This window comes from Plecotus auritus (assembly GCF_963455305.1).
Source record: "Plecotus auritus genome assembly, chromosome: 4".
NCBI lineage: Eukaryota > Metazoa > Chordata > Mammalia > Chiroptera > Vespertilionidae > Plecotus > Plecotus auritus.
Window position 1 is genome coordinate 191,981,953 of NC_137775.1, and position 26,178 is coordinate 192,008,130.

The window sequence follows — 26,178 nt, forward strand, 5'->3', positions numbered from 1 at the left end:
TACCTGGTGGGGTTACCTGGCTGGATTATCTGGTGGGGTTACCTGGCGGGGTTACCTGGAGAGGTTACCTGGTGGGGTTACCTGGTGGGGGTTACCTGGTGGGGTTACCTGGCGGGGTTACCTGGCGGGGTTACCTGGAGAGGTTACCTGGCTGTATTATCTGGCGGGGGTTACCTGGTGGGGGTTACCTGGCGGGGTTACCCGGTGGGGGTTACCTGGCGGGGTTACCTGGCGGGGTTACCTGCAGGGAGCATGCGCCTCGGTGGGGGAGGATAGGAGAGGGTCTGGCCCAGCCCCACGGGTGATCCTCGTCTTGGGTGGGAGTGGTCAGAGGCTCCGGCCAGGTGGCCAGGCAGCCAGGCCACAAGGGATGGCCAGCGAACCGTTCACGCCCTCCTTCACCCGCCTTCTGAACCTGGGCACCCTCCCAGGGTTACGCTTTCTCTGGAAAATTCCACAGACATGCCTGTGACAGCGGCTGTGAGTGCACACGTCGCAGAGTTTTGGGTGGAATCCCTCCTGGTTGGAGGCTTGGCCGTCACCGTACAGTGTCCTCGCCTCCTCCCACTGCGAGTCGGGTGAGGATTAAAAACATTCCGGATATTTCCGAATGCCCTGGAGTGTCCTGTTTGGCTGGCAGAGAGATCAGTCAGTGCTTACAAAATTGAGCCGCGATGAAAAAATTCCGGAGCATTCCCCAGGTTGTCACTGTGTGTGAAAACACTCACAAAACGCCAGGGATTGGCAAGGGGCACAGCCAGTGGGGTTTATTCCATATAAGAGGGAACTGGGGTTCGGGAGAATCCAAGCACACCCTTCACATGCCCCTGCCTACTGCCTCCCCTTTATGGTGTGCATGTGTGCATGTATGTGCACGCATGTCTCCATGCATCTGTACACATGCATGTGCATGCATATGTGTGCTGTGTATAAGTGCACACAAGTATACCCATGCATGGCTACAAGGTACACACATGTGCACGTGTGTGTGTGCATGTATACACGTGTCGCCAACTCCTGCGATGGAGGCAGAGCAGGGATGTGGCTGTCGGCGGTGTTTTGCGCCGCCGGCTCCCTGGGTGCTGAACTCCAGACGGTTCCTGGCTCGAGATTAGCGTGGACGCTTTGTTAATAGTCCTTTTATGTGTCAAATCCCTGCCGTTCTGTGCCAGTCTTGCAGCCAAAATAGCCTCCGGGGAAAAGGAGGAGAAGAGACCTGGATTGGGTTTGTCAGAAAGATGTGCTGGGACGGGGCGTCTGCACTCAGGGGCTCCGCAGCCCGGCGCCCCCAGGGCCGCCCTCCGCAGAGGAGGCCGTGTCCCCGCCGCCTGCCAAGGCAGAGCCCTTCGCCTCCGGATGTGCGGCCAGCGGTGACCTCATGCCGCCGTTTACCGGGCCCCTCCCCTCCAGGCCTGTCCTCTGTCCCCCGCAGGGAGCTGGGGTCATGGGTGGCGGGTGGAGGGTGTGAGTCACAGACAATCAGCTAATCAGCAGCCAAAGGGCAGCAGATAGGAAGCGGAGTTGCAGGCCCGCCCAGGCGTGGCCGCAGGGTGGGGCTCCGTGACCCGGTGTCTGTCTGTGTGTTCACCTGTGGTCCCCATTCCCGACGTAACGTGCGTCCCCGTGGACACGCGAGAGGAAGCCGAGGTCCGGCCCCGTGTGGGTGCAGCCCGCGTGGGCCTGCAAGGTGTGTCCCTCCGGCCGCCCGGCCGCCCTGACGGGGAAAATCCTGAGGACGGGTGAGGGGCACTGTCCTCCACGTGGGAACTCGGACACTTTCCTTTTGACCGAACCCACAATGTCTGTCCGCGCTGGTGTGACACTTACCTCCGCTCCCTGCCTCCCGTGTGAGGTCACGGCTGGGTGCACCTGCAGCGCTAGTGAAACAGCTCCCGATCCCCCGCCCGGCCTCCCCTGCCTGGCCTCCCCTGCCTGGCCTCCCGCAACCTGGCCTTCTCCACCCGGCCTCCCCTGCCTGGCCTCCTCCACCCGGCCTCCCGCGACCTGGCCTCCCTCAACCTGGCCTCCTCCACCCGGCCTCCCGCGACCCGGCCTCCCCCGCCTGGCCTCCTCCACCCGGCCTCCCCTGCCTGGCCTCCTCCACCCGGCCTCCCCTGCCTGGCCTCCTCCACCCGGCCTCCCCTGCCTGGCCTCCTCCACCTGGCCTCCCGCGACCCGGCCTCCCTCAACCCGGCCTCCCCCGCCCAGCCTCCCGCGACCTGGCCTCCCATGACCCAGCCTCCCGCGACCGGGCCTGAGACCCTGAGCTCACAGAAACCAGATGAACACGCTTCCCCGACCTTGACTATTTGTCATTTTAACTCGGGTACAACGGACACAACACTGAGTTCCAGGGGTTCGGCACGCGTCGCTATGTGACCGCACCGACACGGTCACGCGGGGTGGACCCCCGTCACGTCCACCGTTCCTTCCGGTCGGAACCGGCGGCAGGTTTTCTGCCGGACGGCGCCGTGGCATCTTCCTCGCTCCCGAGCGCCGAGGGCGTGCCGGGCGTCCACCCGCGTGTCCGTGTCGGTGTGGCCACGTACTCCCTCGTGATGGGAAGGAATGGGTGAGCGTGGTGACTGGTCAGTGTCCACTTCATAACCAAAACCACTGCTTTTTTAAAGCTGTAAGTTTTATGAAAGCTTTACTAACATGAGGGTCTTTAAAAATTTGTGTTTGGTAATGTTTGCCCGAGGATATTTTTCCATTTTTTTTTTTTTTAGAGAGAACGTGGAAGAGTGGGAGGGAGGGGGAGAGGGGGAGAGAGAGACACCGATGGGGAGAGGCGCCCTGCCTGGGAACGGCGCCCGAGACCCTTTGGGCCGACACGCTAACCACTGAGCACACGGCCAGGGCGACGTGAGGGTTTTTTTTGTTTTTGTTTTTTTTAAAATATATTTTATTGATTTTTTACAAGAGGAAGGAAGAGGGATAGAGAGCTAGAAACATCGATGAGAGAGAAACATCGATCAGCTGCCTCCTGCACACCCCCTACTGGGGATGTGCCTGCAACCAAGGTACAAGCCGGGACAGGGGACCTTGTGTGTCTGGGGAACCGGGTTCATTCCAGGTCTCCGCGGCCCGACTGGGGACTCGGCACTCTGTCCCCGTCCTCGTCCCGTCCGAGCAGGTCCTGGCAGGTGTGGGGCCTCGGGACAGAGCCTCTAGCACCGGCGGGGGCGGAGGGGGGCTGTGTCCTCCTGCACCCCTCCCGGGACCCGCTCTGCCGGTCTCCCAGACACAGGACGTCCCCCCGCGGGCTCTCGAGGCCTGTCCCCAGGCCTGACCACCCTGCAGACTTCCCTGGAGTTCAGGGAAAGACACAGCCAGGGTTCTCTCTCACTCTTTCCCTCTCCCCCTCCCTCCCTCCCTCCCTCCCTCCCTCCCTCCCACTCTCTCTGAAAAAGGAAAAAGATCAATGGGAAAAAGACCCTTGATGAGGATTAACAAAAACAAACCCTCATGTTAATAAAGCTTTCCTAGTTTACAGCTTTAAGCCGTCGGTGGCTTTGCTTATGAAATGATGGCTGTGAAATGGCAGCGTCTGAAGCCGCGGGGGAGCGTCGAAAAGGCGGAGGGAACCGGGAAGCGGACGCTCCTCTGTCCACGCTTCTCTGTCCACGCGGGCCGGGCCCTGAGGGCGGCGGGATCCGTCCCACGGGGAGGGCCTCGAGCTCCTCTGAGGAGCTGACTGATCGCGTTGGGGTGCGCTGGCCTGGCCGTCGGTGCTGTGCAGAGGTGCGGCGGACGTGGGCTCCGACCCCTTCCCGCGGCCCAGCTCCGAGGTTAGGGCAGGACGGCATGGCTCGCTTGTCCACTCGCGGTCCAGGGCTCTGTCGGGAGCAGCGGACGAGTGGACGGGGGGGAAGGCTGCGGGGAGCTCTGGGGGGTCAGCCCTGGGACCTCTGAGTGAGATTCGAGCGAGACGGAGGCTGGGAGGGAGGGTCCTCCCCCCCCCCCCCCCGCCCCCAGGCTCCTTTGAGGAGAGAAGTGGTGGTTTCCATTCACCGTCTGATGGTGTCTGCGCTGTCCCCGCTCCACCCCGGCCACAGGCGCTTTCCCGGGGAGGGCCACGAGTGTCAGTCCTTTTCTGGGGAACCCGGAGCTCTGGCCTGTGAGGGGCAGAGGCAGGGACAGGGGCAGGGGCAGGGGGGTGGCAGCGATGGGGTTTGCTTCTCTCTCTGAGGTGGGGCCTCAGTGTCCACGAGGCAGGAGCCCCACACCCTCCTGCCTCACCCTCCCGGGCTGCCCACCTGGAGGCAGCCCATGTCCACCAGCCCTTCTTCCTCCGACTGAGGAGGCCGGAGGGTCAGGAAGGCCGAGGAGGCGGCGGCGGGGGGAGGGGGGGAGAGAAGAGTGGGGCAGACCCCTGGTCAGGACGGAGGGGTGCCCCAGTCACTGGGGGGTGCCCTTTAAGTGAGTCCTTTCTCTGCCCTGTGCGTTCCTGAGTGAAAGGGCGCTGTTTGGAGCGGGAGGCGGGAGCTCGCACTGGAAGCTGACTCTGCTCGGAAAGCGCGTTTTCTGTACTTTCTGGAGGCAGCGGGGAAGGAAATGAATGGGGCGAGGCGGGGACGAGAACAAGCACGAGGGCTCTGGGCACGTGCCAAACCGGAGGCGAAGGGTGTCAGGGGCACCACCTTGTTCCCTAAAAGAAGCCACGTGACCCGGCGGGGTGGGGGGTGAGGTGGGGGGGCTGGGAGTTGCCTGGGACTCGGTAGCCAAGGCCCAGAGGTCTTGGTTAGTTGGCTGGACGGAGACCTGGGCGCGGGCCGCGATCTGCAGTGCACAGAGGGATCTGCAGTGCGCAGAGGGGTCAGAGCCGAGGGTGTAAGCAGGGCTGGAGGGAGGGACGGTGCGGGGGTGGGGGGGGGCTGGTGGAGCTGGGAGTCTGGCAGGGTTCCCCGATTTGAGTTTGGGGAAGCTCACTTTGCAGACTGAGTGGCTGGTCCTGACGGCTAACTCTCACCTGCTGGTGGGAGGTGAATCACAGACGTGACTTGTTAGTAATCCTGGTTGGGGGGGGGGGGCGGTTCTGAACGTTGTGCCTTTTAAAGACGTGGGAGAGGGTCGAGGCGTCACCCAGTCTGGCCGGCCTGGGCGTCAGGGCTCACAGCGCCGGACCTTGTGGGTTCCTGCGGGCTGCTGGGCCAGCGGCCGCTGGATCTCACCGACTCCTGGGAGGGCGTTTGCACCCGGCGTCCCAGACGGAACAGCGTGCCGCTGGCTCAGCCCGTCCCCACACCCTGCCCTGTCTGCGCCAGATGGTGGGGAACCGGACAAGGCCATTCAGGTGTGTGCTGGGGGCCCTGCAGCCCCAGGGGTGGGGCTGTGTCTGCCAACCAAACGCCGAGTGGCCATGAGAAAAGGCGAGCAGTGCTGAACGGGTCTAGACACGGAATGGACGGGAGCTGGATGAAGGCCTCCTGAGGGGAGGAAGCCAGGAGCCAGTGCCTCTGGGTGAGGAGCCAGCCGCACGGGGTGCTCCCGGTCGTCGGTGGTTGGAGGTTGTGGTAGCTTGGCTGTGCCCCCCGCCCCCCTCCGCAGAAACGGACAGGCGGTGCTCAGCCGGAGCCTGAGAGGTTAATGCCGCGAGTCCGGGCTGGAATGCGCACATGTGTTAGCCATAAAGGCTGCCCTGGCCACCCAGACTGCACTCCAGGGCCAGGCATCAGGAGTTGCAAGCAGAGCCGACAATCTGAATTTGAGGGGGGAGGGGGGGACCCACACAGGCCTGCACCGTGGACGCGCCACGGGTCCGTAGAGCCGCCCGCCCGTGGGCACCGAGGCAGGCGGGGTCCGAGGGCCACTGCGCCCCACGGAGGGGGGTGGCCTCAGCCCATGTGTCCACCCTCTAGGCAGCCTTTCCTTCCTCCCGCCACCCCGGAGGCCAGAGCTTCCCCCGGTGGAGGGCCCAGCCCCACCGCAGGGGGTGGCACCCGGCTCGGTGCCCTGACTGCTCAGTCCTGCAGGCTCTGCCAGGCTCTCTGTGGACCATGCCCACCTCCCCGGGGGGCTGTCCTTCGGGCACAGTGACTTTCCAGGTGCCCGGGTCCCTGGTCACGTGACACCCCGCCCCCACCATGCTGGTCACCGTCACCTCCCCAAGGCCAGGCTTTTCCTTCCCTTCTGAAGCCGCAGACCCAGCCCTGGCCAGTTTACTCTGTGGATAGGGCCTCGGCCTGAGGGCTGAAGGGTCCCTGACTGGATTCTGGTCAGGGCACACACCCGGGTTGCGGGCTCCATCCTCAGAAGGAGGCGAGCAGGAGGCAGCGATCCGTGATTCTCTCATTGGTGTTTCTATCTCTGCCTCTCCCTTCCTCTTTGAAATCAAGAATATATGTGTATGTGTATGTGTATGTATATGTATATGTGCATGTATATGTGTATTTGTATGTGTATTTGTATGTATATGTGTATATGCATGTATATGTATATGTGTACGTATGTGTATGTGTACATGTGTATATGTGTGTATATATGCATGTATATGTATGTGTGTATGTGTATGTATATGTGTGTATGTGTATGTGTATGTATATGTGTATATAACAAAATAAAATTGCAGACCCAGAAAAGAAAACAGGACTGAAGGTGGAATGTGACTTCTCGGTGGCACCGGGGATGGGGAGGTTGGGGAGGGGCTGGGGGTCCGCACCCCCCAACGTGGGAAGCACTTAACCCCTTGCTTTGAGCTTCCTGGGGGTGACTGGGTGGCTTCAAGATTGAAACCCCAGTCCAAGACCTGAGGGCTGGTTTTAAGCGCCTGGATGTGCGTTCTTGGAGAGGGCTGAACGCCCGCTCAGGCTGCACCCTCGCCAAAGGCGCGGGAATCCAGTGGGAGCGCCGGAGGGCAGCTGCACCCCTGCCCAGGGCGGTGCGGCAGCGCACGGAGGCCCTGGGTTTGGCTGAGCTGCCTGCGTGGAGGCCCTGGAGCAGCGGGTCGGGCGGGGGAGGGAGGGACGGCTAATTCGTGTCAGATGGAGGTTCGCCAGGGGACCGTACGCTCGCTGCTGCTCGCTGGCTTTTGTTCCCGCCGCCGACTTCTGACTGCCGGGTGGAGGCGGAGGCGGCGGCCGCCTCCGTGCCAGCCTCCGGCGTCGGAACTTTTCCTGGGACTCGCAGACCCCGCGGCACTCCTGCTCAGCACCGCCACCGGAGGGTCCTCGCCCGCCACCGTCTTGCCTGGCCAGGCCGGGCTCTCTGGGGGCGCCGGGAGAGGCCATGCGGCTGCGCGCCCTGACCCGGGGGCCGCCTGGAGGATGCATGCGCCGGACCCGGGAGCGCAGGCACCGGCGCCTCGTGAGTGGGTGTGGGGCGCTCCGAGCGAGCGGGGGGGGGGGGGGGGGGCAGCGGGGCGGCGCGGGGCTGTCCCTAGCTCTTTCCGGCTGGCGCGCGCGCATCCCGTGCTCATACCCTGGTCTGTGCGCGTGCCCGTGCGCCCCTGTCTGCGCGTGCCTGTGCGCGCTCATAGGCCCAGGGGTGCGCGCTTGGGTTCCCTTGTGGGTGCACGCAGGAGAGGACAAGAACGGGAAGGGGGATCTTGCCGGGCGCGGCGGGCGCCCCGGGGAGCCCCATGGAGTGGGAAACAGCCTTCGCTTTCTAACCCAGCTGCCTCGCGGCACGCTTCCCGGGAACGGAGGCAGGACATGGGCCGCGATGGACTCGCAGCAGCCCGTGTTTCTGGCAAAGGCGCTTAGCTCTGTGCGGATGCGGGCTGTGCTGGCCTGTTGCACGTTCACAGGCACATTACATCCCCACCCTCCTCCACAGGGTCTCAGACCAGCCGATGCGGGCGGGGCTGGGCGGCCCTTTCTGTGAGTCTAATCCTCAGGCCTTTATCGCGGCCACTTGCCCAGAAACTTCCGTGAGCAGTCTTCCCAGTGTCAGCACCTCCCCATCCCTCAGCTGTGCGCTGACGCTCAGGCAGCAGCCGGATGCGGGCTGGGAAGCTGGGGACGCTAGGTGTGGGAAGGGTGTCCCCCTCTGGGTCCTGTGGCCACCGGGGCTGGACCCGTCTCCGGGCAGGATTCCCCAGAGGTTTGGGGTCCGCCCCGCTGCGTGCGAACTTCCCAGGGGAGCCGAGTTGTGTTTTTGCTCCGCGGCTGCCCCCCTGGAATGTGCCGAGGTTCCCCAGATATGAACGCAGCCCGAGTCCTCTTTCCTGAGAGGAGGGATCCAGTGGCCCTGCCGCCCCAGCCTGTGCATGGCTGGCTGTCACCCCAGCGGTCCTGGGGAGCCCCGCACCGAGGCCGGAGGTCAGGGTGGAGCGGACGGCGGGCTCCGGCCCAGCACCCACGCCAGCGCGTCCTTGCTCAGATTTGCGGAGACTTTTCCTTCTAAAAACACCTCGCCATCCGGAACGGCACTGATTGCCAGGCAGCGCGGAGGGAGTGCTGTGGAACCAGCGGCTCGGCTCGGCTCTCTCCTTCCCCACGGTCTGCTCCCAGCAATTAAATGCCATTTAGATTCCTGAGCCGAGCCTGCTAACTGCTCCCGCATGGCGGCCCCCCCCCTCCCCCAAGCCCACAGCCCGCCTCTGGGAGAAATGAAAGTGTATCTCAGGTGAGAACAAAGGCTGCTAATCCCGGCAGAGAGGTTCTGTGCCAACGGCGGCAGCAGACGTGGCCGCAGGGTCTGCGGCGAGTCCTCCGGCATCAGCAAGGCCCAGCCCCGCAGCAGCTCTGCCATCGCCCTGGTTCCTGCGGCCGCGGGACCTCGGGCACACAGGCCCCTCCTCCGATGGAGTCCCATCTGTAAGGACTCAAAGGTCACAGTGTCCTGCCTTGGCCCACAGACTGTGGCCAGTTCATTCGGTCAACACGTATTCACGGAGGCCCCCAGTTCACTGGCGCCGAGCAGAGCCTGGGAGGAGGACAGGGACAAGGGCCCGTGTCCTGAGTCGGGGACATGGTGGTGCAGACGGAAGAGGAGCGTAGACCCAGCTGCCGAGGTTTGCAGGGGAAACGTGTGTCAGCTGCTTGAATGCTTACCCGCCTTGTCTCAGCGTGAGCTGGACGGGACCCGGCAGAGCCCATACCCCCGAGCCCCTGGCTGTGTGGTTTGTTTTGTTTTGATTTTAATATATTTTTACTGATTTCGGAGAGAAAGGGAGAGGGAGAGAGAGGGAAACATCCGTGATGAGAGGGCATGTGCCCTGACGGGGAAGCGAACCGTCTGGTTCATAGGCTGATGCTTAACCACTGAGCCATGCTGGCCGGGCCGGAACAGATGTCTGTGGTGGTCTGTTCCCTCGTGGTGGCTCTCAGTCCAGGCTGCACGTGAGAGTCCCGGTGGCCGTGGCAGGGGGCCGTGGCGGGCGGGAGGGCGGCTTTGAAACATTCCTTTCCGGCCCCACCAGCAGGGACTCTGCTTTACCTGGTCTGGGTTGCAGCTTAGACGGAGTTGCTTTACATCTCTGCCCAGGTGTCTCCCGCAGGCGGGGTGCCAGTGCTCATACCGGTCAGCCTTTGCTCACTTACCGCAGCTCCGTTCATGGGCAAGAGGCCGTGTCCCTCGTGACTTCAGGGGCCTGAAGCGTGGGACGGCTTCTGTGTGGTTCAGGACACCTGCCCTCGCTGGACAGGTTTGACAAGACCAACAGGCCACCACGAGAGCCCTGGCCGGTCACTCCGTGGTCAGTGCGTCAGCCCTTGGACCGCAGGTCACGGGTGTGAGTCCCGGTCAAGGGCATATGACCCAGCCCAGGTCAGGGTGAGTGCAGGAGGCACCCAATCGACGTGTGTCCCTCGCATCCGTGTTTTTCTCTTTCCCATCCTCCTCCCTCCCACTCTCTCTCTCTCTCTGTCTCGCAAAAACAAAAAAAACAAAAAAAAAAATCCTAGGGTGAGAATTAAAAAAAAAAAGACAAAAAATCCACCAGGAGCTACGTGGGTAAGAGAGGACTGCTGTGGAGCTTGGCTCAGGAAGGCCCTGGGGTGGGGGTGGGGGTGGGGGGGAGGGAGAGGTGGTCACGAGGGGAACTCTAGTCTCCAGCAGAGAGCTTGGCCAGCAGGGGACACGGGAATGGTCAGCACACGTGGGAAGGTGGGAATGGCTGAAGCTTTTGTATGTCTTAAGAGCTTTTGACTTCCCTTTCATTTTTAACAGGTGTTTTTGCTGGGTACAGAATTCTAGATTGGCAGTTCCCTCCGTGTTTTATGTTGATCCACTGTCTTCTCACTGCTATTTTTTTTATTATTATTATTGATTTCTGAGAGGGAGGGAGGGAGAGATAGAAACACCAACGATGAGAGAAAAATCATGGATCGCCTGCCTCCTGCACGCCTCCTCCTGGGGATGGAGCCTGCAGCCGGGGCCTGTGCCCCGACTGAGAATTGAACCGTGACCTCCTGGTTCACAGGTCAATGCTCCACCACTGAGCCTGCCGGCCGGGCCTGCTTTTTTTAAATTGAGAGAAATCTGCTGTTCTGCTAATGGTTGATTCGTGTATGTAATGCCCCTCCCCCCCACCCCCTCGCTGGGTACGTTCATGATTCTCTCTCTGTCACGGGGTTTGAGCGTCTTAATGATCACGTGCCTTGGTGTGGTGTCCGTTGCGTTTCTTGTATTTGGGATTTGAGGAGTTTCTTGAGTCTATGGGTTTATAGTTTGGAAGAGTTTGGGCCATTATTTCTTCAAATCCTGCCCCCACCCCCCCGCCACCTTTTCAGAAACTCCGGTCACACGTATGTTAGGCTGCTTAAAGCGGTCCCACGGCTCGGCCCCTCGGACGCTGTTTGTGCGTTTGTTCATTTCTCAGGTGGGTTCTTCTTTGCGAGCTTTACTTTGGGGAGCTGTTCTGTGAGGTCTTCACGTTCGCTGATCTGTCTTCTGCAGTGTCTGATCTGCCAGCAACCCCATCCAGTGTATTCTCACCTCTGATTTTTACATTTTTTTCGATAGATGTTTGATTTGGGTCTTTTTATTTATTTTTTTTTTTACTTCTTATTCTCATTTTTTAATATTTTTATTGATTTCAGAGAGGAAGGGAAGGGAGAGAGAGAGAGAGAGAGAGATAGAAACATCAATGATGAGAGAGAATCATTGACCGGCTGCCCGCCCCACACTGGGATCAGCCTGCAACCCGGACATGTGCCCTGACTGGGAACTGAGCCGTGACCTCCTGGTTCATAGACCGATGCTCAACCACTGAGCCACGCCGCTGGACCGGATCTCTTTATACCGGGGGTCCTCAGACTTTGTAAACAGGGGCCAGTTCCCTGTCCCTCAGACCGTGGGAGGGCCAGACTATAGTTTAAAAAAAAAACCTATGAACTAATTCCTATGCGCACTGCGGGGCCCGGGACGCGTCGGCTGCTAAGCAGGACAGGCAGTGGCACCCAGCGGGCCGGATACATGTCCTCGGCGGGCCGCGGGCCGTAGTTTGAGAACCCCTGCATACCTTTTTTTTTTTTAAATATATTTTATTGATTTTTTACAGAGAGGAAGGAAGAGGGATAGAGAGTTAGAAACATCGATGAGAGAGAAACATCGATCAGCTGCCTCCTGCACACCTCCCACTGGGGATGCGCCCGCAACCAACGTACATGCCCTTGACCGGAATCGAACCCGGGACCCTTTAGTCCGCAGGCCGACGCTCTATCCACTGAGCCAAACCAGTTTCGGCCCCCTGCATACCTTTGAGGATCCTGTTTACCCTCGGAACATACAGAACACAGTTACGATACCCCCTGCCTCGTGGTAGCTCTCAGTCCGGCTGCGCATTTCTCTGCTGATCCTGCTTGTCTGGGGTCACTGCCCAGTGACTGAGTCTCCTCGTGGGCTGTTGCTTTGCCTGCTGGTCCTTTCGAAGGGATGTCAGGGGATTTGGGCTGGATACCGGCGCTGCGCGTTTTACCTGGTTGGCTCTGGGTATTTGTTCATTCCTGCGGGTATTTTGCTGTTATGGAACGCAGTTAAGTTCTTTGGAGATAATTTGGTCCTTTGGTGTACTGCTTTTTGCTATTTTTGTCTTTAAATGTTGTTACTGATTTTATTTTATTTTTTTAAAATATATTTTATTGACTTTTTACAGAGAGGAAGGGAGAGGGAGAGTTAGAAACATCGATGAGAGAGAAACATCGACCAGGTGCCTCCTGCACACCCCCTACTGGGGATGTGCCCGCCACCAAGGTACATGCCCTTGACCGGAATCGAACCTGGGACCCCTCAGTTCACAGGCCGACGCTCCATCCACTGAGCCAAACCAGCTAGGACTGTTGTTATTGATTTGAGAGAGAGAGAAAGGGAGAGGAAGGGAGAGAAACGTCGACCAAGAGATAAACATCAGCCCAGCCCGTGTTGCTCAGTGGTACATGCCCAGGTTTCGGGTTCCATTCCCTGTGGGCGTGCAGGAGGTAGCCAGTGGATGATCCTCTCTCATCATGGATGTTTCAATCACTGCCTCGCCCTTCCTCTCTCTGAAATCATTGGAAACATACGTATCTTTTAAATCAACAAAAAGAAAAGAGATAGACGTCACCCCGTGACCTGCGGGGACTGAACTCACAACCTGGGCCTGGGCCCTGACGGGGAATCAAACCAGTGGCCTGTTGGTGCCCAGGCCGATGCTCTGACCCCTGAGCACACGGCCAGGGCGGGGCACTGCTTTCCAGACGTGCCCGGCCGAGAGTTAACACCCACGGGCAGGCAGGCCTCTGCGCAATCCCCCAGCCTGAGCACCGTGACCAGCTCTGCGTGGGTGCCGAGCACGGCTCCTCCAATCCTTGATGCTGCTGCTTGCCTCAGCCTGGGGTGGCTCCCTCGCACACGCGTGTGCACGTACCTAGACACGCATGGGCACACAGGCATATGCAGGAAAGCCCCAGAGGGACTCTGGAAGACGGTAGGTGCCCTGGGCAGCACTCTGCCTCGGGTGCCGTCCGGTGAGCTCCTGTGTCAGCCGCCTGGACTCCGCGCACCTCCTCACGCGGTGGCTGCGGGTCCCTCTCTGCCTCCCGGAGCCGTTCGTGCGCAGGGATCCGCCACGTCTTATCTCTGCCTCAGCCGGGCAGACAGGTGTGTTGGCCTGCTTGTGAGCACCCTACACGCAGGACCACGCCCCGTGCACGTAGCGTCTGCCGCTCAGCGGGGTCCTGCCTCCGATGTGGGCCGCGAGGTGCCGTGTACGGGTGGTCTGCTCTGTGTGTGTCCGAACCGTGTTCCCTGCGCACAGGTGCCACGTGGTCCACCCAGGCACCTGCGGGCGGACGTGGGGCTGCGTCCCGTCAGGAGCACTTGGAGCAGGCGGCTGGGCCCACGCTGGCACCGTCTTCTGTGGACATTTGCGTTTATTTGTTAGCGTCTGCAGGAGCGGCATTATGGAGGCCTGCGGATGGTGTAGGTTTAAAAATATTAAGAAATTGCCCCGCTCGCTGGCTCCGTGGCTGAGCGTCCACCTGTGAACCAGGAGGTCACGGTTCGATTCCCGGTCGGGGCACAGGCCCGGGTTGCGGGCTCCATCCCCAGTGTGGGTCGTGCAGGAGGCAGCCGATCCATGATTCTCTCTCCTCATGGATGATTCTATCTCTCTTTCCCTCCCTTCCTCTCTGAAATCAATAAAGATATATTTTAAAAAAATAAAAATATTTATAAGAAATTGTCTGTTTTCCAAAGTAGTTGTACCTTTTGTTTAACTTTTTAAAAAAATATATAATTTTATTGATTTTCAGAGTGGAAGGGAGAAGGTGAGAGAGAGAAACATCCGTGATGAGAGAGGATCATGGATCGGCTGCCTCCTGCACGCCCCCCACTGGGGATCGAGCCCACAACCCGGGCCTGTGCCCTGACCGGGAATCGAACCCTGACCAGGAATCGAAACCTGACCTCCGGGTCCATAGGTTGATGCTCAGTCACTGAGCCAGGCTCATCGGCCTGTGTCACATTCTCGAAAACAGCGTCTCTTCTCAGTGAATTCTGTTTTCCTGGGGGTGAGTGACCGCCTCGGAGAGTCCGCGTGGACAGGACTTACTGACGGAGCACAGGCCGCCTGTCGGAAAGGGGACGGGGCCTGGCGCTGGTTTCCAAGGCGACCTGGATCTGTGCACGGTCATCCCTCCGCCGTGCGCCTCGAGCCACACACGTGAGCTGGGTGGGGCGAGGGCTCCTGTCCTGGTGCAGTGTGTGTGTGGGGACTTTCTGGGGTGCCTCCTCCTGCCCGGCGGCTTGTGACAGCCTCTCCTGAGAGTGCGTGACCCCGAGAGGCGGGCCGGTGCGCAGGGTGCTGTGTGTGCCTCGCTTCCCCCAGGAGAGCAGGCGGGGAGGCGCGTGGCTACCCTGGTGCGGGTGGAGGTGGGTGTCAGCCCCTCATCTGGAAGCGGGAACAGCCGTGAGCCGTGTGGACACGGGTGGCGCTCCCGCACGCTTCTCCCGAGCTGGGACCCGGTGTCGGGAATGCTGACAGGCGTCCGAGGCCCTGGGACCCCGGTTGGCAGGGCGCCCCCTGTCCCGTTTGCCGGGAAAGCCCCCTTCCAGCGCCTCAGGGCTCTGCGCCACGGGGCGTGGGGGGGGGGGCGAAGAGGGAGGAAGCACCCGGTGAGAGCTGACCACGTCCTTTGCCTTTTCAGCCCCAAGAGCTCGCGGGGAGCCTGCGCGGCTTTAAGAGCGAGGTCTGCACGGAAGCCGGCGGCTGCGGGGGGCGCAAGCAGATCCCCGCGGGGCTGGGGGTGCCCTGCCGAGGTGAGGCCCTGCTCAGCCTTCTCCCTGCTCGGGATGAAACCGGAGCGCAGACGGAGCGCTCCCGGGGCGGGGGTTTCCGCGAGTTCAGGCCTGGAATTCCCCCGCAGCCCCCCCCCGGCCCCCCCCCCCCCCCCCCCGCACTGGGCAGGGCCAGCTGTGTTTGCTCAGGTTCCCACTCGGAGGAATTCCCCAGAGAGCAGAGCCGTGGGGGGGGGGGAGGGGGAGGGAGGGAGGGGATGGGTTGAGAGGACTCGCTCCCTCCCCCCCCTTCTGCTCTTTCACCGAAGTGTACACACGAGGACATGTTCCTGTTCTTCGGCGTCAGGCTCCGTGCGTGGCGGCCCTGCCGGCCTCCGCTGAGGTCCTGTGTCACGGAACCAAGCCACCGGCTTCGCTAGACGCCATGTGATCCGTGGGACTGGCTGTTTTTTTGTAAAAATACATATTTTTATTGATTTCAGAGAGGAAGGGAGAGGGAGAGAGAGAGAGAAACATCCATGATGAGAGAGAATCATGGATCGGCTGCCTCCTGCACGCCCCACACTGGGGGGTCAAGCCTGCACCCCGGGCCTGTGCCCTGACCGGGAATCGAACCCTGACCTCCTGGTTCATAGGTCAGCCACCGAGCCACGCCGGCCGGGCTGCTGTGTCACCCTCGATGACACCTGGTGACCTGGTGAGAGAAGCTCTGGGGTCACCTGTGCCCTGAGCACCGGAGTCAGTCCTGGGGACGAAGGAGAGGGTCGGGGGTCGGAGGGCAGGGGGGAGGTGCCGCGGGCTGGGCTCCCCGAGAGCACACGCCGAGGGGAGAATAAAGGCCCCCCCGACACGCCCCGGGAGACCACGGAGAACAGAGGCTCCAGGACAACAAGTAAAAATGTCGGCCGCGGGGATCCCTCCTGGGGGGGGCCTCCGCTGGGGGTGCAGGAGGCGGGAGGCACGGGCCCCGAGGAGGTGCTCTTCGCAGCCTGGACCGTCCGCCGAACGCCGCCACTCTGCTGGCCGCTGCTTGGTGCCCCCGCCAGCCCCGTGTGGTCATGGAGGCCAAGCATCTAAACCAGGGGCAGGCAAACTTTGTGACTCGAGGGCCACCATGGGTTCTTAAACTGGACCGGAGGGCCGGAACAAAAGCATGGATGGAGTGTTTGTGTGAACTAATATAAATTCAAAGTAAAGGAGCGGAGGGGAGAGCAAGAGAGCCGGATAGAATAGTCGGATCCGGCCCGCGGGCCGTCGTTTGCCCACGGCTGGTCTAAGCAGAAACGGAAACGCCACCCGCCGTGTAAACTAGCCTCTCCCACCCCCGCTCACTTCCAATACCCGCTTTTTCCCCTTCGGTTTCTCATTCATTGTTGGCGGCTGCCGGTCTGACCCTGGGTGAAGCTCCAGGCGGCGTGCTCAGACCCACCTCCGGTCGGCGTCTCCCCTTCTCCGGGTCAGGAAGGCGCACGTGTCATTTCAATGTTCCCTCTGCCTCTCCCATGCTGACCCCTTTCATCGCTCATCCCACTGGAATTCATGTGATTTCTGTTATTTGTCATGAGTGAGCCTGTTTTCCCACGTGACTTCCTGTGGGCCCGTCTCCTCCCTCCCTCCCTCCCTCCCTCCCTCCCTCCCTCCCTCCCTCCCTCCCTCCCTCCCTCCTTCCTGTTTGTGAATCCTTACCCGAGGATATTTTTCCCATTGAGAGAGAGTGGGAGGAAGGGAGGGAGGGGAGGAGGAGAGAGGGAGAGAGTGAGAGAACCATTGACAGGAGAGAGAGAGAGAGAGAGAGAGAGACAGCCACGGGTTGGTTGCCTCTTGCACACGCCCCGACCGGGCCCTGGGGATGAACCTGAGGCCCAGGCACATGCCCTCGATGGGGAACTGAACCAGCGTCCTTCATTGCGCCCGCCGCCGCCGCTCTACCCACAGAGCCGCGGGCCAGGCCGCGCCCATCCTCTCTCACGTGCGCTGTGAGGGGTCTCCCCGGGGCCGAGGCCCCCCCCCCCCCCGCCCCCGTGTGGTCAGCCCGTGGTTTTCTGCTTCTCTCCTCGCCTGTTACAGTCCCTGCCACGGGTGAGCTTTCAGAACCGTGACCTTCCGCAGCCCCCCCCCCCCCCCGTACGTCATGTGGGGATACCTAATGTTTTGGTTGCTGGGGAAGCTTCCCTGTCCACGGCCGACAGGGCCTCTGAGCGCTGTTCCCCGAGTCCTGGCACGCACTGAGGGGTGTTGTGTGCGTTTTCTGCGCTCCGTGTGACTCCGCTGGGGGGGCCCTGCGGCTGCGTCCAGTCGGCTCGGGCGGTGGTGGGAAGGTTCTCCAGGGAAGCGGAGCCACAGGACCCACAGGGGGAAGGAGGGTCGCTCTGTGGGGTCCGCGCACCGGGTAGGTGATGCAGGCGGAGACCAGGGGAGCCCCGGTCCAGGTCCAGCCGTGGGGAGCCCGGTGTCCCGGCGCTCGCACGGTGAGGCTGCAAGGGGTCTCCCTCCGCCCGAGGTGCTGAGCGGGCCCAGGAGGAACCAGGGGCCAGCGTCCCTGGGAAGGCAGTCTGCTCGCCGCCCGCCCCGACGTGGCCGTGAACCTGTGGGTAACGCGGCGGGCGGGCTCCCTCCCTCCGCTGTGCTAGAGACTTGATGTATCAGACCATCGCTCTACACTCTAAACCAGGGGTCCTCAGACTTTTTAAACAGGGGGACAGTCACTGTCCCTCAGACCATTGGAGGGCCGGACTGTAGTTTAAAAAAAAAAAACTATGAACAAATTCCTATGCGCACTGCGGGCCCGGGACGCGTTGGCTGCTAAGCAGGACAGGCAGCGGCCCCCGGCGGGCCGGATCCATGTCCTCGGCGGGCCGCAGGTGGCCCGCGGGCCGTAGTTTGAGGGCCCCTGCTCTAAACACACACGGTTTTGTTTGCCAGTTACACCTCTGACGCTGGGAGGCAGCACGGGCAGGTGCGAGCCAGTGTTGGCTCCGAGCGGGTGGGGGTCGGGGCTGACGGTCAGAGTGACGTGCACGTTTGTCCTGGGCCCGTGAGGTTCAGGATGCAGGTTTCTGGGGTAAGTTCTGGTGCTTTTGTGGCCTCCTTCTTCCTGGGACCGTGCTGTGCTGCGTGGCGGCCAGAGAGGGAGGCCCCCTCCCCCTGTGTGCAGGCTGGCCGGACACCGGCTTCCGACAGCGACCACAAGAGATGATGATGGTCACCTGCTCTCCATCTGCATCTTTTAAAAAAAGAGTTTTTAATTGGTTTTTATTATTATTTATAAAATGTTTTTTTATTGATTTCAGAGAGAAGGGAGAGGGAGAAAGAAAGAAATAGAAATATTAATGATGACCCCTGACCGGTTTGGCTCAGTGGATAGAGCGTCGGCCTGCGGACTGAAGGGTCCTGGGTTCGATTCCGGTCAAGGGCATGTACCTTGGTTGCGGGCACATCCCCAGTGGGAGGTGTGCAGGAGGCAGCTGATCGATGTTTCTCTCTCATCGATGTTTCTGACTCTCTATCCCTCTCCCTTCCTCTCTGTAAAAAAAAAAAAAAAAAATCAATAAAATATATTTTTTTTAAAAAAAGAAATATTAATGATGAGAGAGGATCATTGACTGGCTGCCTCCTGCACGCCCCACACTGGGGATCGAGCTCGCAACCCGGGCACGTGCCCTGCCGGGGAATCAAACCCGGACCTCCTGGTTCACAGGATGACACTCAACCATGGAGCCACACTGGCTGGGCTTTAAATGAATTGATTTTTATTTTTTTTATTTTTATATTTTTTTAAAAATATATTTTATTGATATTTTACAGAGAGGAAGGGAGAGGGATAGAGAGTTAGAAACATCGATGAGAGAGAAACATCGATCAGCTGCCTCCTGCACACCTCCCACTGGGGATGTGCCCGCAACCAAGGTACATGCCCTTGACCGGAATCGAACCCGGGACCCTTCAGTCCACAGGCCGACGCTCTATCCACCGAGCCAAACCGGTTAGGGCTAAATGAATTGATTTTTAGCAAGAGAGGAAGAGAGAGAGAGAGAGACATCCATCCTGCCTCCTGTGTGCGAGCCCACCCACAGGGCGTGTGCCCTGACGGAATCGGCCGGCGACCTTTTGGCGCACGGCATCTGCCTAACCACCTGAGCCCCAGCGGCCCGGCCACGTCTCTAATCGGCGGAAGCCCTTGCCGCAGTGGTGAGCGCGTCTCTGAGAGGCTCTCTGCTCGCCTGGGGGAGCGGGGGGTGCCCGTGCGGTGCAAGATCAGTAACTTCACACACGCAGAGGCACAGACAGGCAGTTCAGAAACCAGACCCCACGAACTTAACAGCCAGGCCGGTCTCCTCCCCCAGATCCGGGACCGCCAGCCCCCGGCCCCTACGCGGACCATGTGAGGCCCGCGTGGGGGTGCTGGCTCGCAGGGACGAGGGAAGGTGGGCCTGAGACGCTTGGGCCTCCGCACGCCGACCTGGTTTGGGGCGTGTGTGCTGACCTCTGAGGCTGGTCATCCGGGACCCCACCGGCTGCCTGCCATTTCAGAGCAGGTCCCCGAACCGTTCCCTGTGGACATCGCAGTGACCCTGGGGGAGGAACAGGCCAGGAAGGTCGCCCGCCCGGCCCAGGCAGCCTCCTGGGGAGGCCCGGATGCCCCAGCTCACGCGCCCCTGGCCCAGGCCCCCGCCCCTCATCCCACTGCTGCCCCAGGGTTCACCTGGGCAGGAGGGGTGCCCAGGGGTCCACACGGAGCCTGCGTGTCCTGCTGTCCCTGCCTGGAACGGGGGAGGGGCACGTCCCCGCACAGAGCAGGGGTGTCCGCCCCGCTGCGCCCCTGGAGGGCAGGGCTGTGGAATCCCATTGGTTCTGGCGGGGAAACCTGCACGGTCAGGCCCCGTCTGACACCTGCCAGGCGGGAGCTACCCCGGGAGGGTCCCGCCGGAATTGAGACGCGGATTTGGTCCGACGGTCAGTCCTCAGCTGTGTGCAAGGGGCAGAGTGCCACTCGGCGTGGACTTTCTCGCCGAGCTCGGGGCCGGTCCGAGTCCTCGGGCTGTCAGTCCTCCTCCCTCCGGAGGAGCTGTGATTGGCAGGTGGACCGCAGTGCTTCCTGCGGCTCCGGCTCCCCGAGGTGCATCCGGGTCTGGTCGGCCCCAGGCACGCTGGGATGTGCCCCCCTCCGCACGGCCCATCTGACCGTGGCGGCCGCGCAGGGGCGGCGGGTCCTTGCGCCTGTGGCCCCGACGCCGAGCCCAGCGCTGCCCCGTGGCCGGGAACCTCCCCGTCCGGCCTTCCCAAGGGCTGGGGGTTCGGAGACACGGCTGAGCACACGCTCTCTCTTCTCTTCCAGCCTGCAAGTCCGCCGCCCGCAGGCCATGTGAAGCCCAGGTAAGCGCCCACCTCCCCGCCCCCCCCTGCCCGCCGCCCTTCCCGCCCTGGGCCCTTCCTCCTCGGCTACTGCAAACCGTACGCCCGGGAGGGCCCCCGGGCAGCGAAGGAACCAGAGCAGCGGCCGGGGCTCCCGAGGCCGATACGTTTCCCCTCGAGCCTTCGCAGGCCGTGGCGTCGTGGCTGAGTTATAGGGAAGGACGCTCGAGCATCTGGTGTCTGAGGAGAGCTGGTGGCTCTTCCTGACCACGTCACGCCCTGCTGCCTGCACACACTGCCTCTCGGGGCAGACGGGTGGGCCGGGCTCGGGCCCGCCTGGCCTGAGGAGTTGCTGGGGGAGTTGTTCGTTGGTTGGTTGGTTGGGGATTGCAGGCTGCCATGGGAGTGGGGGCCCTGAGTTGGGGTGTGGCCCTGCCTCTGCGTGTTCCTTGGAGGATAAGTGCTGGACCCGCAGGAAGCCGGGGAGGCGGGAACTGGGGTGGGTTCAGGGAGCTGATGAGTGGGAAGCTGCTGGCTCCCTGGACGGGCTCGGTTTTTACCCAGTCACCGTGTCCGCACCCCCACATTCTCTGCACACGTGACCCGCAGCGGGGCCACCTTTGTGGGTTCATCAGGTGTCCGCGGGTGGCCGTTCTGCGGTCCAGGGGGCTGTGGACCCCGTGGGCCAGTGTGTTGAGATCCCACCTGGTCCTCCTGACCGGAAAGAACACGTGCGGAGGCGGCTTCGTGCCGTGAGCTGGCTTCCCAGGGTGCATTGTGCATGGAGGACCTGGGACCTGGTTTCCTCCATCCTCCCACCACACACACACACACACACACGGGTACATGTAGGCACATACAATTCATACCCACATGCACACTCACACATGCACACAGTTGCAGACACGCACACAGGGGTACCGACACACGCACGTATACACTTGCGTGCACTTGCACGCACACAGATGAATACATGCAGACACACAGTTCACACTCATGCTCAGGCAAGCACAAACAATGCACACACACGTGTCAGGCGCGCACACTGACATGCACGAAGGTGGGAGAACTGCAGGAGCCCGGCCCTTATTCTTCTTTCGGGGGAGAGAGGAAGTGACTTTCTTCCTAAACGCTTCGCTGGGGGGGACTCAGGACACCTGGAGGCAGAGAAGAGTGCAAACCTCTGCTGTAAGGGCAGCAGCCCCGGCCTCACCCCTCCGTCCTCGCCACCCCGTCCGGCCTCTTCTGAGGTGCCCACGGCTTGCGTGTGGAGCTGCGTGGTGCACGGGCGTCTGGCTGGGGCTTGGGGCGTTTCTGCGGTCACTTGGGGTCTCACTTCGGGTCTCGCTCTGGGAAGGCGGCCTCTCCACGGAGGGCAGGAGGTTCCCGCTCGCACGCTCGTGGGCGGGACTGGGGTCCGACGGCCCGGTGTAGTGGCCTGTGCCCTCAGGACGCTCCTCTGATGTGTGCTCTGCACCTGTAACCTGAGCTGTGGGAGCAAAGGTCCCGTGTGCGGGGGGCATGGGGTAAATGCCACCGTGGGAAATGGCTCAGAGAGGGTCCCTCAGTCCCTGTGAGGGTTTAAGTGAGCCCCCGATCCCTGAGGGTCCCCTTCAGAGGGAGCCTTGTCCAGCACGGACTGTGACTCATCTCCATGGTGGTGGGGGCCCGAGGGGAGCCGCCCAGGGATGCCGTCTGTCCTGTGTCATTCTGTGTGGGTGTGGGTGTACATACCTGTGATGGTATTGCTGCCTGGCACCCTGGCCTGCGCTGCAGACCTGAGCCACTGCTGTTGCACGAGTGTGCAGGTATGTGGGTGTGCACGAACAAGTGTGCGTGCCCATACGCGTGTGTAACATGCATGTGCGAGGGTGTACATGTGTGAGTGCATGACAGTGTGTGTATGGGTGTGCATGTGTGAATGTGGATATGTGTGTGAGTGTGCATGTGTGGGAGTACATGTGAGAGTGCATGGCAGTGCATATATGGGTGTGTGAGTGTGAATGTGGATGTGTGTGAGTGTACATGTGAGAATGCATGGCCTTGCATGTATGGGTGTGTGAGTGTGAATGTGGATGTGTGTGAGTGTACATGTGAGAGTGCATGGCAGTGCATGTATGGGTGTGTGAGTGTGAATGTGGATGTGTGTGAGTGTGCATGTGAGAGTGCATGGCAGTGCATGTATGGGTGTGTGAGTGTGGATGTGTGTGAGTGTACATGTGTGAGTGCATGACAGTGTGTGTATGGGTGTGCATATGTGGATGTGGATGTGTGTGAGTGTGCATGTGAGAGTGCATGGCAGTGCATGTATGGGTGTGTGAGTGTGAATGTGGATGTGTGTGAGTGTACATGTGAGAGTGCATGGCAGTGCGTGTATGGGTGTGTGAGTGTGAATGTGGATGTGTGTGAGTGTGCATGTGTGATGCATGTGTGGGTGTGGGTGTACGTGCCTGTGATGGTATTGCTGCCTGGCACCCTGACCTGCGCTGCAGACCTGAGCCACTGCTGTTGGCTCCGTTTCTTAAAGGTGGCCCAGCCAACTACTTAGGGGATTGAGTTCTTAGGTTCAAAGAATATTCCAGAAGTCTTAGCTATCACTGATTGTGCCATTTGTAGCCTCAGAAATTGGCAGTTGGCTGAGAGGCAGATAAGCTTTCGCTCTTATTAGATTGGGGGCGGGGCGGGGGGGGGACGTGCCGTATTCATTTCTCTGAGAACGCAGCTTCGATGCGGGAGAGAACGCACCGCAGTGACAAAGCCCCTCTCATTCCCAAGCCCCGACGTGTCCCGGGGAACAGAGGGCCATAGACTCTCAGCCGCCTCTGGAGCCAGCGGGTGCAGCTGGTCCCCCGGGAGCCGCAACGAGGCTCCCAGCAGCTGGGTCCCGGGTGCCGCCTGTGCCCGCCGGAGCGCAGGCACGTAGAGCTCTCGGGAGACGGGGGCTTCGGGTGAGAGCACAGGCCCCGGCTCCGCATCCGATGGGTCTTGCCCCGAGTAGCAACGGGACCCTGGGCCTCAGCTCCTCCCTCTGCTGAGCAGGGGTGACGGCACCCGTCCCCGTGGGGTCTCCGCAGCAGGTTCTTCCTGACGTCACCAGATGGTGGTGTCACAGGTGCCCTTCCTCCGTCCTCTGCCAGGCAGGGGCAGGCAGCTCCCCGGCGATGTGGGGGCGCTCTAGCTCTGGCCAGGCCATGGCTGCACGGCCATCCCCCCACCGTCCCCAACCCCCCTGTGCAGACGGGAGGCCATGCTGTGGCTGGGGGCCTCGAAGCCCCGTCCCCAGGCGATGGCCTGGACCCACGCCCACCAACCCCCAGGCACCCTCTGCCTCGTGCCGCCCCCGGGTCAGAGGGCCAGCACCCGAGGTCCGAGCATGACTGCGCCTCCTGGTGACTGTGGGTGTGGCCGGGAGTGTCTTCCAGGCCGGTGGGTGGCCCCGGTCTCTCCTCCTGACATGCTCTGTGGTCGCGGGCAGGTGGTGTCATTTCGGGGAGCCTGCTTCTAAGGCTGCGCCGCACGTCCCACACCCACCTCTCCCTCCGCCGCGTGGGGAGCCCAGTTAGCCGAGCGCCGCGTCCACCTCCGGTCGGTGTGCGAGGGGCGCTCCGCCTGGGCCGCGGCTCTGCTCTCAGGCGCGGTTTCCTCTGTGCGGGAATTCAGGGCCCGCCCGCTGGCCTGCGTGGGCTTGGTCCCCACGGGCCCTGGCAGACAGGGAGGGGGGTTCCGACCTCAGGATCTGACCAGAGATGGGCCTTTGAAGAGGCAGCACGAGGGCATGGGCCGGTCTGACGTGACGAGCGTCCTGAGGAGAGAGGAGGACGCAGGCCCACCAGGGGGACAGCCGGGGAGGACGCGGGCAGCAGCGCCCTCGCACCCAGGGAGGCCTCGGAGAGCCCGGGGGGGCGTGACCGGCCGCTGCCCAAGCCGTCTGGGGGCGCGTCAGGGCGGCCGCGCCGCGGAGGTCGGTGTCGAGCCCGTCCGGCTGTCGCAGCTGCGTGTGGACACGTGCACGGGGTGAGGGCTCAGCCTCGGTCTCAGTGCACGTGTCCGTGGGGTCCGTGGGGTTCCGGGGCGCTCGTCCACATGACCCTCACGAGGGCGGGCGTGGCGTGAGCTGCACACGGGCTTTTAGAGGAATGGGGGGAAGGTGTTGGTCTTCGCCCGCTCGCCCCCAGGAGGGTTGACTGAAACGGCTGCCACGGAAGCTGGGTCTGTGGCTCAGGGTCCAGTCGACCCGTAACCACGGGTTCGCCTGAGGTTGCAGCCGTCCACGGTCAACCGTACACCCACACGCACGCTCATGACCCAACCCTTGTAAACTCACACACTCGGTCACATGGACACACAGCCAGACACACAGACACTCCCTTTCCCGGGCACAGTGGCTCCGGTGCGAGGCCCCTCTGTCCTGTCCACCTGTCCACCTATCTGCCTGGCCATCTGTCCCCCTGTCCACCTATCCGCCTGTCCACCTGGCCATCTGTCACCCTGTCCGCCTATCCGCCTGTCCACCTGGCCATCTATCCCCCTGTCCACCTATCTGCCTGTCCACCTGGCCATCTATCCCCCTGTCCGCCTATCCGCCTGTCCACCTGGCCATCTATCCCCCTGTCCACCTATCTGCCTGTCCACCTGGCCATCTGCCCCCTGTCCCCCTGTCCGCCTATCTGCCTGTTCACCTGGCCATCTATCCCCCTGTCCACCTATCCGCCTGGCCATCTGCCCCCTGCCCCCCTGTCCACCTATCCGCCTGGCCATCTGCCCCCTGCCCCCCTGTCCACCTATCTGCCTGTCCACCTGGCCATCTGCCCCCTGCCCCCCCGTCCACCTGTCCACCTAGCCATCTGCCCCCTGCCCCCCTGTCCCCCTGTCCACCTGGCCATCTGCCATATGCCCCCTGCCCCCCGTCCACCTGTCCATCTGTCCCCCTGTCCACCTGTCCATCTGTCCCCCTGGCCGCCTGCTGCTGTGGGACAGGCTGCTGATACCAGCGGCTCCAGGTGCCACGTCGGCAGGTGCGGCTGGGTGCAGCCTGTTTGTTTACGGTCGCCCGTGGTAACGGTGACGGGGCCCCACGTGGAGCCACGAGAAAGCCATAAAGTGTCTCGGACCAGGCCTCTGGGGCCTCAGGCCTCCCCTAGTCCCTGCCTGCCCCATCGTCACCTCTCCTCCCCCTCCCGGGGCTCCTGCTGCTCGGGGAGCCGCTCCTGTGGGGAGGCGCGTGGAGTTTGGACCCAGCGGAGTCCCCTCTCCTTCCTGGATCTGCCTGGAGCGGCCGGTGCCGGTGGGACGCGGTGCCCCAGGCGCAGGACGAGGTGCGGGGTTGAGGTGACCCGCACACAGTGCCAGCACGGCGGTGACCTGGGAGTCTGTGAGTGTGCCCAGGGGGGCGGGGCCTGGCCTGTCTCCCCGGCGTGCGGGGAGGGGCAGCCGCGTGGGCTGGATGGTGGCGGGCAGAGCACGTGGTGGCGGCTGCGTGGCGTCTTCAGCTCCGTCAGGAGGGGGATGGGTGCTGCAGAACCCGCGAGCTGAAGACGTGTCCGTCGGTCCTCCCTGCCGGGAGGAAATGGCCCAGGACATGGCCCAGGACAGTCTTTCTCACGTCCACTCGGCGAGCAGGAGGCCGAGGGCCTTCGGAGAGGGAGGACGAGGGTGAGCACCTGGCTGTGCCTGAGCTCGCCTGACCCCTGACACCGCCTCGGGGAGTTACACGGAGTCTCCAGGCTACGGAGGTGGCCCCCGAGGGGTGGGGCCGCAGGCAGGGGTAGGATCACGGCCGGGCAGGGGTGCTGGGCCTGTGTGGGTGCCAGCTTGGCCTCCACGGAAGTTGGGTGCTCAGCCCCTGTGGTCAGCCGGAGGGACGCTGAGTACCAGGACCTGCAGCCCGTGGCCCGGTGACAACACGCGTGTGTGTGTCCCGACCCCTGCGTGGCTCTGTCACACTGGTTGGCTGCCTTCCTCCTTCTTCGAAGGACGGAGTCAGGACACGGAAACCTGGCTGTTCTCACGTGGGCCCCGTCCTGGGACCGGGTGGAGCGGCGTGGAGGGAACGCCGGCCGTGTGTCCGCGTGGAGGGAGGGAACGCCGGCCGTGTGTCCGCGTGGAGGGAGGGAATGCCGGCCGTGTGTCCGCGTGGAGGGAACGCCGGCCGTGTGTCCGCGTGGA

At 62.1% G+C, this 26,178-nt stretch overlaps 1 protein-coding gene across 9 annotated transcripts in view; it reads left to right on the plus strand.

The window, feature by feature from the left end:
* The window catches only part of TNS3 (tensin 3), a 127,636-nt gene that overhangs the window by 10,878 nt on the left and 90,580 nt on the right, over positions 1-26,178 (plus strand). For 4 of the 9 annotated variants that reach the window (XM_080666954.1, XM_080666955.1, XM_080666952.1 and 1 more), the window contains 2 exons: positions 14,571-14,682; positions 19,997-20,034. Coding sequence is in view for 4 of the 9 variants with exons in the window: in XM_080666958.1 (XP_080523084.1) it covers positions 7,228-7,305; positions 14,571-14,682; positions 19,997-20,034 (228 nt within the window). In the remaining 5 variants the exon portion in view is untranslated. Of the gene's footprint in view, positions 1-7,096; positions 7,306-14,570; positions 14,683-19,996; positions 20,035-26,178 lie in introns of those variants that run through there. The other 5 variants (XM_080666958.1, XM_080666956.1, XM_080666950.1 and 2 more) reach the window with 5 other exon arrangements.